The 27,589-nt window shown below is 39.2% G+C and overlaps 2 protein-coding genes across 4 annotated transcripts; both read right to left on the reverse strand.

Annotated features, from left to right (window-relative positions):
* Positions 1 to 6,410: 6,410 nt before the first annotated feature.
* LOC127942652 (alpha-2A adrenergic receptor) lies at positions 6,411 to 9,377 on the reverse strand. Its single transcript, XM_052538508.1, has 2 exons — positions 9,147 to 9,377; positions 6,411 to 8,972 (listed from the first exon to the last, which is right to left on the reverse strand). The coding sequence occupies exon 2, from the start codon at positions 8,856 to 8,858 to the stop codon at positions 7,701 to 7,703; it is 1,158 nt and encodes a 385-aa protein (XP_052394468.1). The 5' UTR covers positions 8,859 to 8,972; positions 9,147 to 9,377; the 3' UTR covers positions 6,411 to 7,700.
* A 2,610-nt stretch (positions 9,378 to 11,987) lies between these two features.
* On the reverse strand, positions 11,988 to 27,317 carry LOC127943051 (leucine-rich repeat protein SHOC-2-like). Of its 3 annotated transcripts, none has more exons than XM_052539163.1 (9): positions 27,193 to 27,317; positions 16,578 to 17,564; positions 16,235 to 16,372; positions 16,005 to 16,135; positions 15,718 to 15,906; positions 15,381 to 15,503; positions 15,163 to 15,300; positions 14,904 to 15,021; positions 11,988 to 14,830 (listed from the first exon to the last, which is right to left on the reverse strand). In XM_052539163.1, exons 2-9 carry the CDS (start codon positions 17,215 to 17,217, stop codon positions 14,622 to 14,624), a joined length of 1,686 nt encoding a protein of 561 aa, XP_052395123.1. In that variant the 5' UTR covers positions 17,218 to 17,564; positions 27,193 to 27,317; the 3' UTR covers positions 11,988 to 14,621. The 3 variants fall into 3 exon arrangements, with proteins under 3 accessions (XP_052395123.1, XP_052395120.1, XP_052395122.1); XM_052539160.1 differs by lacking the exon at positions 27,193 to 27,317 and adding an exon at positions 25,066 to 25,243; XM_052539162.1 differs by lacking the exon at positions 27,193 to 27,317 and adding an exon at positions 25,041 to 25,216.
* Positions 27,318 to 27,589: the final 272 nt, after the last annotated feature.

Genomic DNA, 27,589 nt, shown 5'->3' on the forward strand with positions numbered 1-27,589 from the left:
GCAGCCGACTTCAACTTCCAGTCAACTTCCTTCCCGCCTGATACAAACACATTGAGCGGGACTTTGGACCAATGAGGTTTTGCTATGGGCGGGGCTTCCTAACGTGATGGCGCGAAAACAGAAACGTGAGGGAGTAATGAAAGTCCGACTCGTTTCGGAAAATCAGTTCTTAAGAAAAGGTTTCAAAGTCTTTGTGAAAAAGCTTATCTTACTAACAGATGACAGAATCTCTATCAGATTACTACGCAACGAGTCCGAAAGAGACGGTTTGAGCATCAACAGTCCAATTTGTGATTGAATCATTTAGTTCGGTTCGTAAATGAATCGTTTAGAGCATTTTGTGAACCTGATTCAGTTAAAAGATGCTATTCAAACGAGTCTGTCGCTTGTTCCAGACATGGCAGTTTGGAATATATAAAATGAATGGAAAATATTATGGAGTATGCATCTGCCATTAAAATAAATGGGAATACTAACGGATAGATCTCCAGGTACAGACCTTCATGGATGAAGTGCATCTAGACGTTCTCCAATATTTTTAATATTAGAAAGCATGTCAGGGGCTCTTTCCAAATCACTGGAAGAAACTACAGCATAATTTTATTCAGTAGCATCTAATGGCCTCATTAAAACTAAAACACTTATTTTCCACTGCTTGTGTTCCCTGGGTGATCCAATGTTTACCTCAATTTCCAATTTGTTCTGTTTTAATATTGACAAGCACACACGCACACAAAATGCACATACGTTCTAAGAGAAACATGAATTCTCTGTCTGGCAGGTCTTCAAACTCTGCAGCAACTTTCCTCTTAGCAAAACAGCCACAAGGGAACGGGGCAACAGATGCATAGAGGAAACCGTCTGAAACACTGTCTACAGATTCCCAGCGGACCCTGTGTGAACGGACTACCGGAGGAGCCTGCTTTTACTCCATGCTGATTTGCTCACCGCAGGAACTACTTACTTTTTAAGTGTCTCATGACATTTGTGGCCTTCCTCATCCAAACCACAACATCATCATAACGACATGAAGCTATCTGACCTTTAGGCCATTTTCAGTTCATGTGACAAAATTTATGAACATTCTCCAGGGACTAAATCTCAAGGTTAAATTCTATTTTTACATCTCAACTCGCAAGCTTTCCTGAGTTCAAAGTGACAGCTAGCGTCTTTACGATGACCTGGTTGTTGAATGAATGTAAAATATCCCCAGAGGAAACTTTTACTACTCAGATGTTGGTCTTTTAAAGCTCAGGTCTAATCTAATGGAGCTCTCGGAACAGTTCTTTTTAAGTATCATGACGAAATGAAAAAGTCCAATGTAAAATTTAAAAAAAGGAAGAAATAAAAATAGATAGGCTATACAAAATACTGAACACATGTATCGCACATAGAAAATGTCCAACCTGGTCTCATGAGAACTCGTAATCATTTGTACGAAATGGCAAAACATAGAACTTGGTCGGCGCAAAAACCTAAGATCCAGACCAAAACCTAAGCATAAAGCCTAACCTGTAAATCTACCCATGATTGTTGTAGGGATAAAAAAAAAGTATTAAAGGTGTACAATATATTATGGTTTCGCAAGCTTGTACAAATTTTGAGATTTTGCGAATTGTCATTGAATGTGATCATGTGTCTCAAATGCTCCCAGATTTGCATAATTCCTTAAGTGAATCTTTAACTAAAACTATACAGAACGCAAGTAAATTCCTGATCGTCCAGTTGTTCATGAAAAATCATAATTTGTATGAGATGGCTAAATCAGTAGTAAACTTATGACTTGGGTCATGAAAAAATGTAAGACCCAAACATAAACATCAAGCCCAACCCTTAAGCTACCAATGGCTGGGTTTCCACTTTCGGCGAAAACCTTGTGCCAAAGCAGGCCAGCTGGGGCTAGAGGATTGGTTACATTTAAATTTAGTCATTTTGCAAATGCTTTTATCCAAAGCGATTTACAACTGGGGGGATACAGAAAGTGATTCTTCTTAAAGAGGCACAGACACAGGAAGTGCTTGCAATACCAAGTTTTATACATTGTTCAAATGAGTACAAGCTAGAAAAAGAAAGAATAAATAAATATTTTTTACAACATAACCAAGTTGTTTCGAAAAAAATTAGTTGTCGCTTGAAAATTGTCAGGGATTCAGCATCCCAGATAGATCATTCCACCAGCCAGGAATTGTGAACGAGAGTGTTCTGGAAAGTGATTTTGAGCCTCTCTGTGATGGTACCACGAGGCGTCGCTCGCTAGCGGATCTCAAGACTTCTGGCGGGGATGTAGATTCGTAATAGTGAGTGGAAGTAGAGGGGTGCTGAGCTTGGGGCTGTTCTATGTGGAAGCATCAATGTCTTGAACTTGATTTGAGCCGCAACCAGTAGCAAGTGCAATGAGATAAAGAGAGGTGTAACATGACAGATAAAATATGTTACTAAATAAATACACAATTGATAGAGAATAAGAAGCTGACGTCTGATTTCTCCAGCGGTCAAATTTTCCATGTTTACAATGGTAACGGTAATGGCTAGCGTGCACAGTCTTTTGCATTGCTATAATCCACATCGGATCAAGTTATTTCAAATACTACTCGTTGCTGATTGAAAGTGAGTTTTGAGCTCAACTTATTTTAAAAAGTCTTTAATTCTGGTGTTATAGCTGTTAGCTTCATGCAATGATCCGCGGCGCTGACGATCCCCAGACACGGAGAAACTTCGCCTTTGTTCATAACCACCTTTGATGACCAGCTGACCTTCATAATCCACATTGCAAAGACTCTTGAATGTGCAGGTTTCCATTGCACAACATCAGAAAGATCAGGCCCTTTCTAACGGAGCATGCCCTTTCGAACATCTCTTTCAAACATCTAACATGGGCTCTTTTGGGCTCGTTGAAGACCAGTCGTGCCGCTGCATTCTGAAAAATTTGTAGAGGTTTGATTGTGCTTTGTGGAAATCCAGCCAGAAGACCATTGCAGTAGTCCAGTCTATAAAAGACAAGGGCCTGGACAAGAAGTTGTGTAGCATGCTCCTTTAGAAAGGGCCTGATCTTTCTGATGTTCATATTTCTATGTGACTAATTTTCAATCCTGATAAATTAATTCATTGTGATCAGTGCATCTCTTATTATAGTAAAACATTGATGCTTTTGGGTTAAAAATATTCAAAAGTCATATGAATTACATGGTTTTGCGAATGCGTAGAAATGATGACATTTTAGGAAATGTCATGGAATTGTCCATTGCTCACTATATAACCTCACTGGAGTCTAAAAGAAACATTTGCAATGTTCTTTTTCAAATGGTGTCACTCTCAAACTTTGCGCACTGAATTGAAATAATGGACCCCATCAGCATTCATCTCATGTCGTTTGTGTCCCCGCTGACTAATTTTATAAACTGCCTTCTGCAATTAAACACTCGAAGCGCTGCATTTCTTCTGTTTGTTTTTTCTCAAATGCACTGTGAGACTGCTTCACTGTGCTTACCACACACACACACACACACACACACACGCTGCCTCTCTGGCACACAGCTGCATTTCAGTGGATTTAAGTGTATTGCTCATTTGACAAACACAAATTGATTTCCCACAGGGTGGATTGCGAGCAAAAAGTAGGGTCCAGGATGGGGCAAACAAATCCCTCCCATTTCCCATCGCTCTCTTTAATAATAAGATGTCTGCTTCTTTGTTTGTCTGCTGTAAAAAAAAAGAAAAAAAAGAGAGAAACTGTCAACAACATTGAATAAAAAAAGCAGCGGGGTATCTTTTGAAAGTACTCAGCCTCTGTTTAACTTGACCTTTGAGGCTTCTCAAATTTCTGAATTTAAAGTGGATAAAAACTCAGATCTGTCGTACCTACGCATGCGGATAGCTGCGAGCCAAGTCTCAAATCTGGAGCCCAAGCGTTTTGGCTGTTGGTTCTGTCATTCAGTGCAGTCATCTGCTGCGGTGAGGTACAAATAAAGTTTATCATGCAGTGCAACATATGCTAGCTCTCAAAAGCCATGATGTGACGCTCATTTTCTCAGTCATTTTGTCTAGCCTGCCTCCTGTTTAAACTTGGATTACGGTCCTGGGAGGCCCCGGGAACAATTCTTTGAAGGCCCCCAGTTGCTTTTAGAATTCCACATAGACTTCCGTTTCTAAAGTTCATTATTTTAGATGAGATTGTTGTCACATACAATGGTAATCAGATGCTGTCAATAGAGATTACAGAGAACATTCCTTTAATTAATAAGCTCATTTCAAACCCAGAAGGGCGATTTATTTAAACATACATTAAATAATTAATTAATCACTAACAGGTAAGTAAAATTACAAAGTCTAATATTTTGTGAAATGCTCTTCTATGCATTTAATTTCTCCACCGAACTAGCCATCATATACATACATATATATATATATATATATATATATATATATATATATATATATATATATATATATAATACAACAAGAATGACTGTTAGATAATTAATTATATCAATATTATCTTTGTTATCTTAATTTTAATGATTTGAAATGTAATTATGATTATTAACTTAAATTCAAATAGTAATATATTTTATTATTATATATGATACTTAATGCTTATGTAATAATAACAAATTAAAGAAATTAGCGTACAATATATGGACTTATTATTTTCATTATTATTCTTTTTAATGTATATTTTAAAGTCATATTTAATGTATATATTTTTTAAGTTCATATAATAGTTATTGCGACAATAATTATTGCAATATAATAACAATATATTTAATTATTATTATTGAATTTTTTCTTTCCTTTTTTATTTTCTTTTTACTTTATTCTTTCTTTAATTTTATTATTTTGGGATTTTACTAAGGCGTAACATTTATTTTTATTTATTTTCAGATTTTTGTTCAGATTTATAGATGTTGTTTTTTTAATTGTATAATGTGTTATTATTATAATTGTGTAAAGGTATTTTAAGATAAAACAGCAACAACAATAATAACAACAGTTGTTGCTATTCTATAAAATCAATATATTATTATGACGATAATTGTACAAAGGTATCTATAAGATAATATTAATAATCATTATTATTATTTAATATTGATATTATATATTTTTTTCTAAACATTAAATTCTAATAATTATTGTGATTCTTTTTTCATAAACACCAAGGAAATTATCATAAAACATGTAGTCTGTTATTTGTCAACACAAAAGTAATAAGAACCAATCATTTCAAAGACATAAGCACTGTTTTGTCCAGAATTATTGGGGTCTGTTCATTGAAGAGTGGCATGAAGCATAAACTTTCCCTGATAATAATAATAATTACTATTATTATTACAATTGTTAAATAAAAATAAAATATTACTTGTTTGTTTGATTGATTTTATTCACAGCCCTGTCTCTGTCAAGCTAGCAATTGAAAATCCTCTCAGCCCTCACCTGCGCTGATGTAATTAACTATCAAGTTTCTCTCTCTCTCTCTCTCAAAGTTGACCAAACACCCTCCTTCACACTTTTGAAGTGCAGCTCATCAATACAACCCCCTGCACTCCCACTGAACGTCCGTGTCCATCAGCGTCTCTCTGGTCTCCCACACACTCTTCAGGACGGCCCGCAGGATCACGCCCCCTCCAGCTCACATCAGGTCACATATCTCAAACGCTGTGGGGCTGCCATATCTTTAGGGTTCCCATTTAATGCTTTTATGTCAGTTCGTAAAAGGTTCGGGACCGGCGCTACAGGTCCGTGTAATAAAACCTTATTTTACATTTCGTAATTATCACCCCGCTGTCTTGACGATTTAATGATGATTATAAAAGAGATTAAATTATCTCGATCCATCATAATTATGAAGGTCTCTGTACACTCTCTCCAGCATATAAGTGTATCGCTGCCACTGGGGATCTTCACCGCGGGCGCGGTTTTACGCTTTTTGTTAAATGCTATTCCTGAATTTGCTCTGAGGGGGGAAAATATGAAATGCGTAAATCACATGCAGAGCAAACAGGCACACAATCGACCGGGTTTCTGGGGTGAACGGTCAACTGAGACATTCAAGTCAAACTGAGCTGAGAGACGGGCGAAATAATTAAAACTGACGAGATAATCGCCAGCAGATAATCGCAACTTTTCTCATTTGTTCATTAAATGTGAGAAAGTCGAGGAGATTGAGCAATTCCATGCGATTATCAAAGGCTTAGAAAAGGTACAAAATAAGAGAGTTAGAGGAATATTTATCAGATTAACGCGTGATTGGTCAGTTTGCATGTCACTCAAAGTCTTTTCTAGAATAATCTAGTTGATGCTGTCAGTCAGGAATCGGTCTATAGCTACATAAAATTGCTTCGTTTTTGTTTTTATACTTTCAAAACTGTGTATTTTGGTATTTATCCCAGTCAGCGCTTTGTTTCCATTGTAAACGCATTGCTGTAAACACAATTTCTGCTTTTGTGAAGACACATTCAGCTCTTTCAGAGTCTGATCCCGTAAGTGGAGCTTTGCTTTTCATTAGAAAACATTCTCCAGTTGCCTTTCCAGAATGATTACAGACAGACAAAAAAAAAGGAAAAAAGGCTCTGCACTTTTTATTATTTATATTTTTTGAGTGTTTTTTTTTCTTCTCTTTTTATATGTGCTTACACCATTTTTTTTGTTTCTCAGACCTCAATGGTTGAACACGTTGAAAGCACAAACGGAAAACCAATATATTGAAGTGAGCCATACATAGGTTTTTGAGCTATGGCAATAACGCACAGTGACAGGTAGTTTTGTAGATGTCATTCAAGACCTTGGTTTACATCCAATCGGACTGGACACTCACTCTATCTCTCCACAACTGGATCTGGGGACACTACACGCATCCCGAAGAGGAAAAAAACCACCTGACCTCATCTTGACCTGGAGAAACTCTGTTGCTAGTCATTCAATATCCTGCTAAATATTCCACTTTATTTTGTTGTGCACTTCTATAAATCTGCCAGCCCGTTTGACACAGTTTATCAGTCGCAGGCTGACACTATCCCTTGTGTTGTCATACTAAAGATCCATCCATTATGTCTATGGTGACAGATATAAAGTACATCAGAAGCCGGAGAAATCTGTTGTGACACCGGTCTGTCAGTTTCCAGTCAGACGAGCTCAACCTCGTTTTGCTTAATGGTCCACAGCCAGATTTCAAATGAACCGTTACTGGCAAGGATAAAAAAAAATACAATAAATCCACCGAACAATATCAACACCTTCACAATTAATTACGCAATATGTCAGGGAAAATAAACGGGGCCCTGCGAGAAAACACATCGACATGCACGTTGCAACAACAGTTTTGCAGCACATTATGAAGCTTGAAGGCCAAGTTTGTAGTGCTTTGACATTTAAAAAAAATAATAATAATTCACATTTTAATCAGCATCCGGCATGGTTTGTGATGCACTGTCTTTGACTACGTCCCCCCACGTTGGCGGATGCCTAATTACCAGAATTACGAAACCACACCAACTCACTGTATATCAAGAACGACACAACAATACACTTCAGAAATGGACGAATCTGAATAGTGCCCTAATTGCATAATCATGCATTGTCGCGATTGTACAAAGCACGTAAAGAGTCCGTTTTTTCCTCTTCAGACACGTTGGCTTACTGTACACAAGTACTTCCTATAAACGCCGGGCGATGAATTGCACTGGCTAAAAGAAAAAGCAACCCATTCACACCCCTCTCCTGTTATCTCTCCGGCAGAGGATCTTCTTGAAGGATCTTCGGAAGTCGTTATTGAAGATGGTGTATATAATGGGATTGAGGGAGCTGTTGCAGTAGCCGAACCAGAAGAAGAACTTGAAGAGAGTTTCCGGCACACAGCTTTTGCAGAATGCGGTCAGCGTGTAAGTGAAGAAGAACGGGAACCAGCAGACGACGAACACGCCTATGACCACCGCCAGCACGAACGTGAAGCGCTTCTCCCGGTTTTGACGACCCTTCCACCTGCTGGTCTTGGTGGTCTGAAGGACCTCGCTCTTGTCGCCGTCCCCCGGTTTGATTTGGCTCAGCTTGGTCTTTCCTTTGGAGCTCTTCTTCTTGAGGGAGCAGGGGTTGGAGACCTTGTGGTCCGAGGAGGACGATTCCTCCATGTCCACGCCGTTTATCTCACCCTTGATGTCCGGTTTAGGGTTGGGATTCCCGTTGAGCTTCTCATGGGGGTCGTTCTCCTTCTTGCCGGCGTCCTTTTTCCTCCGGTCCCCAGGGGGCGCTCTGGTCCTCTTCTTGGCGATCTGGTAGATTCGGATGTAAACGAGGACCATAATGATGCAGGGCAAGAAAAACGAGCCGATTGAAGAGGAGACAATGTACCATTTTTCTTCGTTGATTTTGCAGGTGTTCCCCTCTTCCTTCTTCATGGTGATCAGAGGCGGGAAGGAGATCACGGCGGCGATGATCCAGACTATAAAAATAATGCGCTTGATTCGTTGCGGCGTGCGCTTGAGATTATACTCGATGGCTTGCGTGATCGACCAGTACCTGTCCAGACTGATGGCGCACAGGTGAGTGATCGAGGCCGTGCAGAAAAGAACGTCCAAAGCCAGGTAGATTTCGCACCAAACCTGTCCGAAGACCCAGCATCCCATCAGCTCATTCGCCAACGAGAACGGCATCACCAGAGTGGCCACCAGTATATCAGCGGAGGCCAGCGACACCAAGAACAGGTTCTGAGGAGCCCGGAGAGCCCGGCTCGTGAACACGGCGATGATCACCAGCACATTGCCAAAGACAATGAGGAGGATGAGGAGCCCCACCAGGACGCTCATAGGAAGGGCCACCAGCAGGGTGTATGGCGTATCTGTCCCATTGGTCGAATTGTCACACCTCATTGCTGAGAATACCAAGCTCTTCCTCTCACAACTGAAATTATGTTTTTGGTTGATGACACGTCATTTTTTCCATATTATTGAAGACCAAAGTGACTTTTTTGGTCATTTTGTCATCTAAAAAAAAGAGGGGAAACAATTTAAATTTCAATAATAATCATATATATATATATATATATATATAGAAACAAAGGTGAGTAATAATATAAAAAATATAATCGATTTATTTCTCACACTTTGTTCAAAAATACCACAACTCGCAGCAAAAAGTACGACAGGAATGGACCTTACCTTAGAGAAAAAAAGCCTGATACGAAGCACCAACTTATGAATCCAAGAAATCTTTCCTCAGAGTGTAACTAAGTCGCCCAGCATGAGAAAAAACGGCGTGATTAATTTCTCGCATCTCGTCGGTGGAGCATGTGAAGACGGCGCTTCATCACCAGCGCTCAAATCAGCTGTGCGCGCACGGAGCTAATCGAGGCGCGAGCACGTGTGCCTGCTGTGCGCGCGCTGCGTGTGTGCGCGGGAGAGACGGGCGTCTGGCAGAGTGTGAGTGCGCGCGCGTTCTAAACGACCTCCCTCGCAAGCCCCGCCCTCTTTCCTCCGAATCCACGTTGTTTAGCAGCCACCAAGAGAGGCGCGGCGGGAAAAGCGTGTCCAGAAACCACTGAAAACACATTTTAAACGCGCCTGACTGGTTTAAATCAGTTAAACTACTTGTCGTAGTGTTTGCCTGAACAAGAGATAGTAAACTATTTATCACTGATAAATTATCATGGATTTATTGGTCTAAAAATAAACACACGCTTGTTTTTATACAGTTACAATTTAATAATCTATGGCTGAAAACCAACCTTTTTACAATTCCCTCACATTTCCATGTCCGTGGGATCCCTAATAATATCTGAAAACTTTACTGGAAAATAGTTTTTAAAGGATGAGGAGACGTGATGAATGAGTAAGATGTAAACAATGCAGCTCAGCGAGGAAACAGCGACACCTTCCGGAAACACAAGCACGCTGTATTCACACTGTATGTATTTACACGGGAAACTCTGGCCGCTGAGATGCACTTTACTGCAGATTTAAGCTTTAATCCCGAGCAGAAGTACCTGGCTGTAGCTTTATGGCAATCTCGAAGACCTTGATGAGCTTGCAGAAGTGGAGAGAGTACAAAAGTACCATTACATTTATGAAATTTTACTTAAGTACAAGTACCAGTCTAAAAATTAAGTTACATTTTAATAACTTTTAGATTTTAATAAATGGGAGGAAGGCAAAAATGGGATAGACCAGAGATGATAGATGGGAATTATGTAGTGAACAAATGTGAGCAATGTAAAACAAATTCTCCATCTCATCATGGGATGCTTTTTAAGCAGTATAGGAGTTCACATATATGCTGGTCATTTTTGGGGTGTTTTAATTCAATATCATTTTAAACTCATCAGTTAAGAATATTTACATTTAGTTTTAAAGTGCCCCTATTATGGGTAATGAAAGGTCCATATTTGGGTTTGGGAGTCCCTAACAACAGGTTGACATGCATGTAAGGTCAAAAAACACTTTCCATTTTTTAAAATATGTAGGGCCGGGACTTTAACGAGTTAATTGAGATTAATTAATTACACAAAAAATAACGCGTTAATTAAGATTAATTAGTTACAGAAAAACATTTCCCGCATTTTTTATAACTTATTTTTGCACCGCGGTTAAAATTAGTTACAATTTTATTATTTTTCTCACTGGTTGAGTTTCGGCGGACCGATTATACTGGAGCACCAACTAGCGTTCGCATATCACCGCAGCAGCACATCGAACCTCAAGTATCACCTCAACGCAAAACATATAGCAGCTAGCGTGGACTTTACACTTTATGTTGAACTATGTATTATTTTGTTGGTGCAACAGTTTATGTTGAACTCTTTATTGTTTTGGCCAAGGTTATTGAGAGTTGGACTTAGTATGTTATGGCCTCTGAAGCAACAGAGAGATGTTTTCTAATAGTCAGTGTTTCCAATGTTCTGAATGTAATTGACAGTATTGTGTTTTACTTAAAAAACACTTTACAGAAGGTTCCAGCACCTATAAGCTTCCTGAATTTCTGAAATGTACTATTTCTAAATTGTTTCTAAATATGCTATTGCTACTCTTCATGGCAAAAATTGCACTGGTCTGCTAGACTTGGTTGAACAAAAATAAACAATATTTTGTTGCTTAAGCTTATGTATTCAGTCATTATTCAATGGTATACTATAAATCCATGTGAAAAAAAAATTACTTATCACTGTTCTCAGGTCAAATATTTCTGTGCGATTAAAATGTGATTAATTAATTACAAAGCCTCTAATTAATTAGATTATTTTTTTAATCGAGTCCCGGCCCTAAAAATATGTAGTTATTCTTTTCTTTACTTGCTCAACGACTCCCAAATTATTAATTTCACTATTATATTTTCTCAAACCCCTTCTTTGCATGATGCTAATCTGCGGGGATTGGTCCGATTTGTCTCATTTTCATTTCATCTCATGCCTGATAAAGTAGTGTTTGTGAGTGCAGTGCGGTTTTGTTTACAATGTTACCAAGGAAACAGCTATTTTTACACTCCAAAAGCGCCCCCTAGTGTCAAATAATGACTTTGCGGTTTCATTCAGAACAAGTGGGCGGGCAATATGCTAATGTTTCTTTTTGACGTCAACATTAGGCTTGGGAATCGTTTTAAAAACGACTCGTTTCAATGATTCAGACTCGACTCTTTCTTTTGAGAGACAATAACTCCATACACGGTGCCCTTTCAGATTTAAAACTGCAGATGTTTTCATTCACTAAGAGCTGTGCGTCACACACTGCATGAAAGGTCATTATAATATTATATATATATATGAGAGAGGAGCACATTTGACATTCATAAGGCAGTCAAATTAACATTTATTTGAAGAATGCTCATCAAAGCAAAGACTTGATCTGATGGAAGAGTGTCCTGTTACTCGCTCGCGCGCAGTCAGAAACAAAAGAAACCTAGAGTCACCTTTAAGGCTGTTTTTCTAGAGAAAAGTACGTTAGACATGTCCGCACAACACTTGATACCCTATGAACTGTCAGAGAGAGAGGAAAAAAAACATTTTGCAGTTAAGAAAGAGCAACATTTTTATCGTGTGTATTTTTTTTTTTACATCCCTGTCCAACCAACCAGACAATTATGAAAAAAAAATTAAAGAAAATAAACATTGTTTCCTACACATATCAAGGCAAGAAAAAAAATGCAGGAAAACATAATATTCCTATGTTTAAAATAAAAAAATAAAAAACAAAACCATGGAAAATGACCTTCATTTTACAATTTATATGACCTAAATGCACAGACAATATATATAAAAAAACTCCAATCATAAGGATTCACCAGAAAAATACAAGATCAAAATTAAAATCGCCACCTCGGCTGATTATAACCGCGCTGTCAGTATTCACCATTAAAAGTACAATTATTATGTATGTATTGTCTTTTTTGACTACATTCCTGATTTGTGATGCACTCTCATCCGATCATACTGTTAACCTACGTTAAATCCAGCCCACCTCCCCTGCAATAAATGGCATATGAATGCTGAGGCGGGGACAAAATTAAACTTAAATGGGACACGTCACAAGGCCACGTCCCTAATGCACGTCTCACTTGAAGTACTCAAAGGCATTTATTGTCACATAACAATTCCATTTTGTTAACATCTAACTATTCCCTCACACACACTCATACACACACTCAAACAAAAGAAAGCTTTTATACAAAACCAGGAATGCAATGCTTCTGGTGTATAGTTAAGCATGAACAGAGAAAGCCCTTTTTACAATGTTTGTCGTTTTTGTGTGTTTTATTCAGCATCTGCATCAGGTGCAAGATATGCACCGAGCAGGTCCAGAGGGATTTCGTCTGTGGCAGAACGTCTGTGCTGGTAGAAACCGGCCCGTGAAGCCAGTCCGTGACGTCTCGCGCGGGCCGGTTCTTTTACAGCATTACGTTTCTAGGAGGTCCATAAGCAGCAACAGGTTCTGCTGGTTTGATTAAAAAAAGCAGCGGTTTGTGTCCTTGTCATGGCCCCACGAACGCGAAGTGCCTCTCCGAAGCCTTTCCACTGCCGCCGATGTGCACAATGTCCTTACGAATCAAAGGAAAGAGCGAGGAAATGTAAACAAAGAAAAAAAAAGAGAAAATGTGGACACAACACAAAATACATTTGGCTTGATCGACTAAAGTGGAGGCGGAAATTTACAGTCACTTGATATATATATATATAATACTAAACCAAAAGAACTTCCATCAAGAACAAAACGACGTTGTAAAGGCGGAATAAAAGTTTGCAAATATGTATAATGGCCACATTTGGGTTTTTAATCGCAATACTTTGATGATCTGCACCATTTGAAACCGATATGAGGTTTTAAATATATAGAAACACAAACTAGTCAGAAGTTTAAATCAAAACATTTAATAAAGAGAAAAGGCATCAACGCCTTGAGAAAAGAAAATAAGTTCTTAAGAGAATGTTATAGTTCGAATTTGCTGAGGCAAACGTTTTCATTCACGGTTTTAAAACATACATGATCGAGAACTCAAATAAAACACTTCAGAAATAATAATAAATGCCCCCTTCCATATGTTTAATCGGTAACATGAAATACCGCGACCCTTTTACTTGAGGGGGATGCCGAATATCAATACAAAGTGCATTAGAAGCAGCAGCATAAGAAGAGCGGTATGTGGGACAAATGGTTCAAACCCCCCTGGTGACCACTGTTTAATATTCTGTGGATTTAAAAGAGCAGAAAATCACAGGGAATGGTTTCAACCGGTCCGATGACACTGACCAGGAAATCCTTCAAATGTGGAATTTAAGAAGAGGACAGAAGTGATGTTGAATGGGCGCTTGGCCTTTAACTGCTAGCACTGTTCAGCACCCGATTCGTAGATGCTGCTCTCACTGACAGGACATGAGCAGAGCGCAAACCTGTGGACAATCACAAACCCCACGTCCAGGACAGAGACGCGCTAGACAGGCTGCTATCAAGAAAACATCTGCGATTCATGTTACTTCACTACTTCACAGAAAAAAAAAAGAATTGTGGATTCATCGTTTTAAAAGCTCGAACGCACCAACACGTCCTGACAGCGAAGAGGAATGAATGTTTCCAAAAAGGGCGCGACAAAATAAATCGACAGTATGAATTACGGAATAAATTATACTTTTGTAAATTCATCCTTGTTGCATTAAAAACTTCTCGGCTAATAATGTTCAGACACAAACCACCCAACTGCACTGAATAGGCACGATTCTACAATTAATTCATAGTAATAGAAAAAAAAAAAGAAGAACTAAAATTTGTTCAATGCTTCCAAAACAGGTGCTCTGTACAATACAAATCTTTTGGTTGTGGGATGACAAAAAAAACTAAAAAACATAAAACCTCTCACATACAGTATGGCGGGAGCAGCAAAAATGAATTGTTCTGTTTTTGCATACAACTGTTTCCTGGCGTCGAAACCCCTGTAATGACTTTCAATAAATTGGCAAAATGACAAACTTTTTTTTTTTTTAAGGAGCGCCTCTTCAGAATCATTAATGTACACTGATTTTGGCAAGTGAAGTCTAGACATTGTTTTCTAAGGAGACCTAACTGGCTTTGACTCTTCCACCGATAGGAAGCCAGTTACGCAGTTTCTTGTCCTAGATACAATGACGACGAAGGTAACGTCGTGTGCGAGCCGTCTCAGACCATGGCGCGGTAGGGACCCTGCATCTTGAGGAACTGGATGATGAAGGACGGGCCTCCGGCGACGATCTGCGGCGGGAGGTGGCTGAGGGGGCAGTTCTCGATGCTCATGATGGACAGCTTACTGCACAGCGCCAGCTCGAACGGCAGACTGTGCAGGTTAGGGTTGTCATTCAGGTACAGGTCCTCCAGGTTCTCCAGTGTACCTGAGGGTTAGAGAGAGAGAGGGTGTAAGCGAGCTGTGTATGTGTGCGTTTGAGGACAGCGGTGAGCTCGTACCGATCTCCTCAGGTAGGTGCTGCAGCAGGTTCTCTCCCAAGCCCAGGTATGTCAGGTTGGTCAGGTGACCGATTCCTCTCGGCAAAGTGTTCAGCTGATTATTGGTCAACACAAGTTTCTGCAAAAAAAAATGGGTTTCACACCAACCACTATAACAGCATCTATACCATTTGTTTACGAGCGAGTGTTTCGCTTTGTTAGCTTAGCAACACACTAACAAAACAAACTCCAACTGCACTGGCTTGAAAAACCTGCTTACCTGCAGATCCTTAAGGTATGCGATCTCATTCGGGAGGGACTCCAGTTTGTTCTCCTCAAAGTCAAGCTCTCGCAGTTTCCGTAAGTTTCCTATCCCATGAGGCAACTTCTTCAGGAGATTGTTGGACAATATGAGGACCTGAAGGTACCAAAGGAAAACCATGAGCTAAAACACAAAGGCAAGAATGTGAGTGATGGTAAAATACAGAAGAGGGTCACCTCTAAAGACACCAGTCCACAGATGTCCTCTGGAATCTTGGTGAGCTGGTTTGTTGCCAGGTTTAGCTCTACCATACTGGTCCACGTCCCAAAATCCAGCGGAAGAGACGTTAACTGGTTGTCCTGTAAAAATAGTTTTAAAAAATGGTATTATAATTTCTTGCTTGGGCATGCAAAACTAGCAACAGGAATGCTAGGGTGGATGCTTATTGGTCCAGGTCAAAAAAAAAAAAAAAGAAACACTAACAACCCTCTGCCAAATTCTGGTCTCTAGTTATGTGTTTCCTTCAGGGCGAGTTTGTTACCTTCCGCAGTGACTGAGTCCATGCGCTCTCACCTTCATATTGAGCTTGCTGAGCACTTTGGCTCGAGAGAAGATGCCAAAAGGGATCTTGTTGATACGGTTGTGCTCCATGTTGAGTGAGTAGATGGTGGAGAACTGGGACGGGCCGCCCACTGGGTAAGACTGGAAACAGTTTCGTGCCAGCGTCAGACTCGTCAGGTTCACCAAACTGGAGAGAAGACCCTGAGGAGAAACGGACAGGGACCAACGTAATACTTATAAAAGGGGACAATATAAACCACTGATTTTTAAAAGCTGTACCGAGCTGAACTAAGCCTCACCTCTGGTAACACTGAGATGTTGTTGTTTTCAAGGTTGAGCTCCTCCAGCTCTCGGCACTTCGATAAAGATCGAGGGATCGCTGACAGACGGTTGTACCTCAGACCCAGACGGTTTATACTCGACAGGTTACCTAAAGCAGCAAATCATCACGGTTTATGATTCAAATGCGTAAACTGTTGATTTAATCTAATTTACAAGAGCCGTTTGGCAATAAAGATGCGATTCTCACCTATAGTCTCCGGTAGGTCGAGAAGCTCGTTGTGCTGCAGGTCAAGGTTGGTGATCTGAGTGCAACTCCCGATCTCTTTAGGAAGGTGCTCCAGCTGGTTGTGGGCTACATCCAGCGTGATCAAGTTACAGAGCTCCCCTACAACACAAGCCGGCAGGAAACTGATATGATACAGATACTGATTTTGAGATTTGCTAATCATTCTGAAATTTGAATGACATTAGACTGTTATTAAAATATGTTCAAAATGGGTCAGTTTAACTTGAAGTGACTGCTAGAGGATGCCAAATGTAAAGCTAAGGGAAATGTACTTTGAAGAGTTCAAATGAAAAGTGTCACTCACCGATCTCTGCGGGGAGATGTTTGATCTTGTTCTCTCGGATGCTGAGCATGGTGAGTTTGGACAGATTCTTGATGTCCTTCTCCACGGTGGTGATCCGATTGAAGCGCAGGTAGAGCGTGGTGAGGGAGGTGACGCGGTAGACCACAGCTGGGATCTCCCGCAGCTTGTTGTGCCGCAGGTCGAGCATGCGCAGCTTCTTCAGGTTGTCCAGCGAGTCAGGGAGGCTGGTGAGAGAGTTCTCGCTGAGCGCCAGCGTCATCAGCCCCGACAGGCATCCCACCTCGGCCGGCAGGCTTTGAAGCTTGTTACTGTACAGGTACAGCTCGGTCAGCTGGGTCAGCTCCTTGATGGAGGAGGGCAACAGATGGATGGACCTCTTGGACAGGTCCAGGCGCGTCGAGTTCTCCTCTCGGCACTTGTTCAGCTCCTTGCTGACCTCTGCATTGCTGGATTTTTTGCGCGTGCTGGGCGGTGGGTTGGGTCGCTTTATCGTGCTGTCCAAAGTGAAGGCCACCGCGGGCGAAGCGCCGCTCGTGTCTTTCTTCCCGTCTTTGGCATCTTTCCCTTTGGTTTTGGATTTCCCTTCAGCTTTGGGTTCCCTCTCCTTAGAGTCTTTATCTTTGCCCAGAGTACTGCTCATGGCGAAAGCCCCTCTGCCCAATGGCACATGGGACCCTCAGTCACTCGCTCTCTTTCTATCGCTCTTGTGTTTTGTTCGTTAATCGAGGGTAGTTCTGGCGTCGAACCAAAGGGAGGGGTGGTTATATCTGCGTGTGCTCATACATACCCGTGTTTCTTCACCAGCCTCGGTGGACCAAGCAGTGTGTACTCCTGCAGGGGTTAAAACGTCATTGGGACGACGCGTGTTTGTTGTAGTCGGTGTGGCGAGGAGGCCAACAGCCTCATGCCTGTTTGAACTGCACTCTTTCCCTCGGCTCGGCTACAGCTGTGGTACACAGACAGGTCGTGGGGATTCACATCCTGTGGCTGTTAAACAAAGCAAACGGTTACAGGTCAGACGTATAATGCTGGGAATGACTTGCAGACAAAAGTTGCGTTCGGTTTCAGATGTGAGAAAGGTATGAGCTTTCCTCTGACTCACGTGTGAGCCACTAACTAATAAACATTCAGTTCCTTCCTGTATGCTTGTACCACAAGTGCTTTCAGGAAGAAAGCTTCAGGCCGTCAATGGTCAGCCAATTGGGCAATTAAGAGCAATTAAATCGCCGATGCATCAGATGATCCTTTACTGGAGGATTTGCGGGAAATTATTAAGCACCCTGGAAGAAAAACGACATTGGCTGCTTTTACACTAGGAAAGGTTTGGGAGCGTTTCACTGATAAGAATGCATTAGAGCCATTTTGAGGATGTGGAACAAGCCAAGCCGTTTCTTTCTTTCTTAATCAAAAACATAACTGGACCCGTCTGATTCCCAAATAATACAGCTGGGTTTTAGATTGTCATCATACTAAAGAAAACTGTTTAAGTCATAGTCCACCCAAAAATGAAAAGTCAGTATTCTTTCACAGTATTCTCCAAGTGTTCTGAAGGCATGTGGTTTTGCTGGAAAACAAACCAAAATCTAAATGAAAAACAATATTAAAATCAGAAAACCCTGACTTTGGTCATTGGGTCAGTCTGTTCATGAGGCCATGACACCAGTGCACCCTTTTTGAGTATACATGTAGCCAAAAAAGACTCTTTTGCTCTTTACTGCCATTATATGCAGGACATTTTTTGAAAACTTTTTTTCTGATCTAAAAAGAAAGACGGTCATTAGAACAACATCAGGTTTAGTTCAAATGGCTTGATTTTTATTTTTAGGTGTACTATTTAAATATTCTTTATAAAGCAATACTCAGAGTGCACATGAAGACTCGCATGCTAAGATACTGACAGATGGCAAAATACAAATTCCTTTAAATGTACCCCCAGAGTCCAGACCATCCAAGATATACACAATTTTCTTCATGGGAACAGATTCTGAGAAATGTAGCATTAGATCACTTGTTTACCAGTGGATCATCAGCAGTGAATGGGTGCCGTCAGAATGAGAGTCCAAATGGCTGATATAAACATCAGAATAATCCACACCACTCCAGTCCATCAGTTAATTAGTCTTGTGAAGCGTAAAGCTGCGTCACTGTAAGAAACCAATCCATCATTAAGGGGTTTTTATATTCAAAATGCTGCTTCTAGCTAAAATACGAGTCCATAATCCAAAATATTAGTTTTCTCTGGTGAAAAATTTGACCGGTCTGAATTAGGAGAGAAATATGCACAGATTAAGTACTGTTTACAAGATAAAAAAAAGTCCAAAACAGTTCTGAACAAACATGTTAGTGGGTTTTGATGTGAGAGTCAACAGGGGATGGACTTTTTCACTGGAGGAAGCATTATTATGGATTATGGACTCATATTTTGGACTGAAGTGATGGTTAAAAGTTAAAACGCCTTAATGATGGATTTGTATTTTACAAACACACAGCTTTTCTCAATATGTTAACTGATGGAATGGAGTGGTGTGGATTACCTATGGATGTTTTTATCAGTTGTTTGGACTATCATTCTGACGGCACCCATTCACTGCAGAGCATCCATTGATGAGCAAGTGATAAAATGCTAAATTTCTCGGAATCGGTTCTGATGAAAACACAAACTCATCTACATCTTTGATGGACTAAATTTTTAGCACTTTTTCATTTTTTGGGGTGCATTATTCCTTTACAACGAAGCAATTTGTCAAATATTACCTGACCTCCACTACCACTGAATGTGTAACTGAGGTTACCTGAAGCTTTTCCACTACATGGTATGGCACAGCTTGCTTTTTGGTCACTGATCACTGATTGCCGGAGAGAATTTGCCACTTCCTGCATCATTGAACTTGCGACACGACACACTAGACCCGCTAGATTAAATCAGCACAGCCAGCGAGGATCGACCTAACTTTTTGAACGAACGCAACAGTTTAAACGACTGCACCTTTATTTAAACAACAAAATAATGGCTGTTTTGAGGTCTGTTGAGGAAGTGCAGATGTCCCTCTTGTTTATCGCCAAGGAGTGGATCCAGCTAGAGCAAACAGAATTTGGTAACTAGGCCTTTAGCTATCGAACATTTTAGTAAGAGTATTCTACCAAAAATTCCATTGATTAATCGGATAAAATTAGTTTTTGCTTAAAGTGCAATATTAATTATGCAAGAGAAAATAAGACTCCTGGGTCTCTTAAAATTAACAACTAAGTTTCCTTTTTTAGAAAAACAAATATTTTTATTTTTTAAATGCATAGAATGCAATGCATACATCAAAAATAAAAATGTAATTATTACCCATTGTTTCTCTGTCTGTACTTGTACTGTGAACAACGACAATAAAGTTGAAAGACGAATTAAGTGCATTTAAGTGCCATTCAGTTGGGGTTTTAAATAAAGCATTTTCTGAGATGCACATTGAACAATAAACACATAAAACATTAATTGAATTTATCTTTTAATTATTGAAAACTAAGCAAACTTAACTTTTTGGTAAACAAAGGGGATTTACTATTAAAAATAGTAAGAAATGTTGTGTGATTAAACCTTTAAAAAATTATAATAATAATAATGTTTGATTTTTTTTTTTTTTTTTTTTTTTTTAGTAGTAGGCTATGTACATTGTGCTGAACAATAGTCTTTAACCGGACTTTTATTTTGACAGGGTGACGTTAAGATCCTGATTGACAGAGATACAGTAGAAACATTATGTGTGGTTTTATATTAAATCTTTTTAATGTTTTTTTTTTTAAGTATCGGTTCAGCCACGTTACCTTTTTAAATGTAGGGATGCACCGATCATGATTTTTCATGGCCGATTCAGATACCGATTTTTTACAAACAAACTGGCTGATTCCGATACCGATTTCCGATTTTTTTTTTTTTTTTTTATCTTTAGGCAATAAACAAGAAAGAAGGAAAGTGTGCATAAACAAGATGTTTATTTGGTATTTAATAAGCCAAACTGGCTTTTGGCTAATGAAAACAATAACTGCAACCATCTGAAATTAACAGCAGTAACTGCAAAGTAAGTAGCCTACATTCAAGACAAATTCATCCAATAAAAAAGGGTAATGATTTACATCTATATATTTTTTTTTTACTTGAGCCAATGAAAAATAAATAACTAGTCTCTCAAGTAAAAAAATATAGATGTGAATCATTACCCTATTTTTTTTTTAATTGGATGAATGAAACACTTTTTCTCAGTGTGCTACAGCAGGTGATTTTTAAATCAAATTGAGTCGATGTAATTTTAAGGTAAAAATAAAAATAATCATCTTATACAGAACTGTCGTTTACTTCTAGCTTTTCAAACGTGTATGCAAGTCGCACTTAAAAAAAAAAAAAGTTTCGTCAGTTTAGTCCTTTTCGTTTCTCATCCAACACGTGAGAAGTTGATCTGAACATCTCTTCACGGTCTAGTACTCGTGTTCAGGGCTCGGACCGGTAACAGTATACGCTCGCGCAGCTTTAGTGCGGGCAGAAAAGGGACTCTTATTTGTGCGCCAGTAATACCAACGGCTGATCGCTTCCTGCTGTGCCTCAGACATGTAGCTCTGCGCTTCCAATGTTGAACGGCTGCCCGTGTCCTGCGCACAGATTTCGAAATACTTCCACACAAATGAAATAGCGAACGATTACAATGTAGTCTGTGCACGCGGCCACGCTTCCGGAAAAATCGGCTGAAAGAAGACAAAAAACCGGCCGATTGCCAATCGCGTATTTTCAGCAAAAACCAGCCGGTTCTGATTTATGGCCGGTCAACCGGTGTATCCCTATTTAAAAGTATCGATATGGCACCGGTATCATAAAAAACCCAGTCGATACCCAATCCTAGTACTTAATCAGAGTGGAGGCGCAAACCGAGCCACACAATGCAATTGAAAAATAACTTTCAGTTTCATGACCTTCCACAAACTAATCTTGGTTAAATCTTGAGGTGAGCAGAGTGCACAAGTGATCTGCAGCAGTTTCTGCTGACCCGTCTTCATACGCAGGCAAAAACCGCTTTGTTTGCATTATAAACAGGTCGCTTTGTCAGCCACTTCCATGCCTTTGAATCATTTTAGGATCTGTCAACTCTAGATGCTGACACTCGTATAGCTTGACTCTTTTAAATTAGATGCAGGTAAGCCCACACGACTTCAGATAAGCTCCCTACAAATCCCAAAGCTGTGATATTTCGCAGAAATCCCACTTGATACCACTTCTGAATGAGCCACCTGTTTCACAGAACAAGCCTGTCATGAGGGAAGAGTAAAACTAAACAACCATGTGCAGATCAATAAACACACAGAACCCCATCCAACTAAACACACACTCAAAAAAATCACTTTACTGGCTTTTGAAACATGGGCTGTGACAATATGTAGCCATCTCTTCACTCTTCTAACGTGGATGGGCACAAGTGCTCAGAAGTGACACTAATTGTGGGACTTTTTAAGCTTATCAAAAGAGTTTGTATCAATTGAAAATCTGTAACAAGTTACAAAAAATGTGTCAAAAAATCTAATTTTGTTCCACATGTGGTGCAAGATCCTGAAAAAAAGCATCAAAATTGAATCCTATAGCCAAACATCCATCTGACCTAAAAATGCACATATACAAATGCCAAGAGAAAGTGTGTAAAACTCCTCACACTAGGTTTACATGTGAAGTACATGAGCAAACACAACTAAAAATGGCCATGCTTACTTCCTAGTCTCTCATTTATCTGCTTTATCACATTGTTCTTTTTTTCTTCTTCTTGGTATGACAGTTTTAGCTGATATTTTTTTTAAGATTTCAACTGGTTAATTAAAAAAAGAACTACAGCTGTGTATATTTACACGTATAAATACACACAAACACTTTAGAATAAGTCCATTAGTTACTGTTAGTTAATTATTTTATTAACATGAACAAACAATGAACAATACATTTATTACTGTATTCATCTTTGTTAATTTTAGTTAATGAAACTACAGTTATTCACTGTAAGTCCATGCTTGTTCACAGTGCATTAACTAATGTTAACAAGCACAACTTTTGATTTGAATAATGCATTAGCAAATGTTGAAATTAACAAACTATGATTGATGAAGGATCATTCTTGCTTAGATCATGTTAACTAAATTAGTTAACTAACATTAAATAATGGACCGATATTCTAAAGTGTTACCAATAAATGTATATTCTTAGGAAATATATGTACAATATATATAATATATTGTGGAAAATTACATTCAGAGTTCTTTACACACGAGTTTGCGGTCAAGTTTTTAAAGCTACAAGCAACGCTCTACGGACACCTTGGCAATTGAATCATGTTTGGCTAGTAATTATTTTAGTTTACTCGCCAGTCAGTCAAGCTTTTGGTTGATAACCATGTTTGAATGCTTATTAGTCGTTTTAACTCAACATTTTAACTGGACTGGTGGTGGTGCTTTTCCTGTTATAAAAAAAAAAATACTGAAAATATGATAATAATAATACAATTCCTACTAATAAGAACTAAAAAACACTAAGGGTTAATGAGCTGCTGGATTCATGAATATTAATCAGGTTGTGTGCGTTCACTCAAACTGATTTTCTGAAATCAAAACAGGGACGATAATAGGTGAGTGCCAGCCAATGAGATTGGCGTTTGCGCATTAACTCCACCCACTACCGGAAAACCTGGCTGTTCTTAAAAGCTGAAGATTTCCATAGGAACGCTGTTATTTCGACAGTAAAATACAACAAAGAATATGGTTTAATTGTAGCATGTCACTTCTCTCTCTCTGCGTGTGTGTGAGAGAAAGCGACGGCAATTTGTGCGCTTTCACACTACAGTTTAAGGTACATTAAATACAGGTGCGCTGCGCATCCATTGAGATGAACTGAAAAAAAGCACAGATCGCCTTACGGAGAGTCAGCTGAGTGTTCGCGAGTGAAAATATATCTGTGCTATACTTATACTTAGCCTCCAACTCACACACTGGCTAGTAAATCCTGAGAATTTATTAGCCATTGGCTAATATTATACATCATTTAGTAGCCAGAAGGAAGATTTAGTCGTAATGTAGAGGGTTGACAAGTGCATATTATTTTGATTTTGACTGATTAATGTTTATTATTTCTTCAAAAACCAGCGGGGTGTTTTTATATCACTGCATTTCAGAAGGAAACCGACTGTCTTGAGAAAATTTTGAATGTCATTTTCATTTCATCTTGCATTAAATGCCTGATAAAACAGTGTTTGTGAGCAAAGCGCAACTTTGTGTACAGCGCACAAATTCATACGAATGTGTCTAAATGTAAAAGAGAGCATTTTCTTTTTCTGTCTGTGACACACCTACATGTAACGAATTACTGAAATAGAAAGATGTAAGGCGGGGACTTTGTTTAATGTATTGTTTGTTTGTTGGGTACCTAGATGTGGGCGTGGCACTCAAAATGTGAGGGCTGATGAATGTGAGCTAGCAGGGGGCGGAGTTAAAACAGACTAAATGACAGGACAAGTCCTGCATACATCACCAGAAATAAATCTGCCATATTCATCAGAAAGCCCAGGGATGACATTATGTTTAAACACTAAAGGTCAAAAAAATAAACACATGCACGTTTGATTTGAGGTGACCTACAATTGTGCATGACTCTGCTTAAAAACTTGTCTCATAATCATTTCATCATTTGACAGCAGTGAAGACTGGAAAGATTTTCCCCAAAATATTTCTTTATAAAAAAAAAAAAAAAAGTACTAAAAGATCTGTTAAATGCACTCAGAACAGTTCAATCACAAAAGCACCATACTGTGATCACACACACACACACACACACACACACAAAACAAGCCTATAACATTGATCATCAGCTTGGGATGTTATATACAGTCTATTTTAACACCTGAAGGGTTATGATTTTACTTAATGACAATTTCAATTGCTCGGCTCTACTATATGTTGTTGCCTTTCAAACAAGGCCTAGAAGCCCACAGATGCACTTCTACACAAACACACACACACACAAGCATAAAGAGATTTCAGCAAACGGGTCAGCGAAAGCATCAAATGCTTAATTTCGTTTACAAACAAACCATATTATTAACCTGAAGCGCATTTACAAGTGTAATAAAACGTTTAAATGTGGTAAGCAATAAAAATCTGTATTGTCTGCTGATTGATGGGCGTTTGTTTGGATACGGCTAGCTAGCTAGCTAACTATTCCGTGCTATCAAACCACATATACACCCACACAGCTGTCACTGTTATCGACTAACACGATACTGCTGACTAAAGGAAACAATCACGAAAACAGTCTGTGTCGTGATTTCTGACGGCACAAACGGACAGATAAAAAGCTGGCTACGGAAATCTCTATGCTAGCATTAGCCACCCTTCAGCTTCGGCTAACAGCATTAGCGAGCTCTCACACACACAAACTGTACAAAACACAAGTGTCACCTCATGCTTCTCACCAAACGCGTACATTTGGGAATAAGCGGTCTCATCTTGACGAAAACAGACTCGGTTCCCGTGGCTGAAGGTGCAAGCGCTGGTTCTTGTTTTCAGACAGGGCCCTGTGAAAACAAACTGTCATCCGCCGAACAGACCTCGAGCTCAAAGCGGGAAGAGCTCAAGACGCGGCCTGCGCGTGCGTCAGGGATGGAACGTCCGGCTCGCTTTCCGCGAATCGGTTCGTTCGAACGGTTCGTTTAGAAGAATCGGTTCAAAGAGCCAGATTCAGCCAACAGCTAGTCAGCGTAAAAATAAAAACCTAATATTGTTTGGGGATAGCATTACTACGGAGCCCCACACATGACATGCAAGAAAAGATAGTAGGCTAAATTGTGTGCATTATTTACTAATTCTTTCCCTCGATGTACTAAAACGTACACACGATGACTATTGCGTTTTCTTGATTTACTATTGTGTTCACTCGATTTATAAATTGTGCGCATGATTTACTAATCTGTTCCCTCAATGTTCTAAAACGTGCAAACGATTACTATTGTGTTCCCTCGATTTACTATTGCGTTCCCTCAATTTGCTAAATTGTGCGCACGATTTAGCAAATCAAGGGAAAAAATTAGTAAATTGTGTGCACAATTTATAAATCGAGTGAACTAAATAGTAAATCGAGGGAACGCAATAGTAATCGTGTGCACGTTTTAGTACATAGAGGGAAAGAATTAGTAAATAATGCACACAATTTAGCCTACTATTTTTTCCTGCATGCCATGTGCGGGGCTCCAATACATTACAAGTATTGTGAATTAGGTAATCTGAGTACTTTTTTCAAGCTACTAGTAATAAATTATTATTATTTTTTTTTTTATTTATTTTTTTTATGCCAGTTACTTTGTTTTCTCATGTATTGACTGACAGCTGCCCGCATATTGAGAGAACATGATGGTTAACTTATTATAGTTTTAGACATGTCAAACTGAATAAAAATAGTCCAATGCAAACTTAGGACATGGCGCAAACATGTTAAATAACAAAAATATCCTTTATATATTTAATTCCATTTTATTAACCAGTCTGTTTACTGCTGACCTTCAATGATCAACCACTATTAAGCAAAAATGACTTTAGATAAATATAAAATCTATGTTCTTTTTTGTTTGCTTGTTTCTGAAGAGAGAAACATGAAGCTAGGCAGATGAGAAAAAAAACGTATTACTTTCCGTAAAAGCAACGTAAAATAACATAGGCTAATTAAGTACTTTTTTTATAAAGTAACACAATATTGTAATGCATTACTTTTGAAAGTAACTTTCCACAACACCGAAGCTTAACATATTCATATTATAGATCTGAACAATTCATTGTGCATTTATGTCCTTGTAAACTTTAATCAAAATGTCATAACTGGACATTATAGTGTCATACTGCTCTCAGGGTGGCCAGGACTGCGAAACAACTGCTAATCAAAACTAGCCCAATTGTAAAAAAAATTAAGTAATAATAATAAGTAAAAAGTTTGGGGATTAAGTCAAATTTTTTTGGCCAACAAGTAACAAACGGACTGGTTAATTTTCTTGAACCGGTTCAATCAATTCACTGAAAAGATCCGATTCAAAAGAACGACTCGTTAACGAATCTCACATCGCTAGTGTGCGTGCGCGGGCACTAGCAGTCGTGCTCTACTGTGTATTGAACTGACACCTATAAATATATTTATTATTTTTTAATGTATCTTTTTTTTCTGTGACCGTGTCTCTTTCTTTTTCGTCCTTTGTGCATGTAATATAACTTGTTTCTAGTTTTAAAGAAATGTTTTTGTGCGATAAGTATTTAAATTGTAGGCTCACAATCAGTCAGTCAAGCTCTGTTGACTCTGACGCTGTGACCATTTTGGGACAAATCACTCTTTTGTTAGTTGTCGGGTGGCTCAGACGCATTCCGCACGCATACCTCTCTCTCTCTCTCTCTCTCTCTCTCTCTCTCTTCTCTCTCTCTCTCTCTGCAAGAAAAAAAAGACAACCCATTCTATACACACACATAAAGCAGCGGCCATTCCGAGACTGAACCCCGGACGCGGACGTTTATCGGGGCGAGCGTCAACCCCGCGCCGCGGAAGCTGCGACTCAGAGCCTCTAAAGAAATTTACCTTCGGACGCGTGACTCCGCCATCCTCGTGTCCTCCTGCTCTCCAGCAGCGCTGCAGCTCGCGCTCCCTCCCAGCGCGCGTCACACGCACGCGTCACAGACGCGTCTCGAGACCTATGCAGTTCTGCTTGGTTTCTGTTTGGAAATATCGAAACATGCACGAACTGATTAAGGCGTGTAATTAATCTTCTGGCGTAAATGTGCATTTATTCAGATGTAGCTGAACACGTGAAGCAATGAGATTTAGTACTTTAATCACTGGCACACAACAATACTATTATAACTGTATTCATGTAAAATAACATTTCCCATCATTCTCTTATGATTTTGGAGTGCCCAGTACATCTTAAAAACGAACAATAAAATAATAACCATAATAATGGAAATGACAAGAATTA

This window comes from Carassius gibelio, chromosome A22 (assembly GCF_023724105.1).
Source record: "Carassius gibelio isolate Cgi1373 ecotype wild population from Czech Republic chromosome A22, carGib1.2-hapl.c, whole genome shotgun sequence".
NCBI classification, from domain to species: Eukaryota; Metazoa; Chordata; class Actinopteri; order Cypriniformes; family Cyprinidae; genus Carassius; species Carassius gibelio.

Coding starts and splice junctions, on each gene's coding strand:
- LOC127942652 (XM_052538508.1), bottom strand. CDS start 8,858: ATGAGGTGTGACAATTCGACCAATGGGACAGATACGCCATACACCCTG.
- LOC127943051 (XM_052539163.1), bottom strand. CDS start 17,217: ATGAGCAGTACTCTGGGCAAAGATAAAGACTCTAAGGAGAGGGAACCC. Junction 15,504..15,717: donor TCAGCAAGCTCAATATGAAG/GTGAGAGCGCAT, acceptor CTATTTTTACAG/GACAACCAGTTAACGTCTCT. Junction 15,022..15,162: donor CATACCTTAAGGATCTGCAG/GTAAGCAGGTTT, acceptor TTTTTTTTGCAG/AAACTTGTGTTGACCAATAA.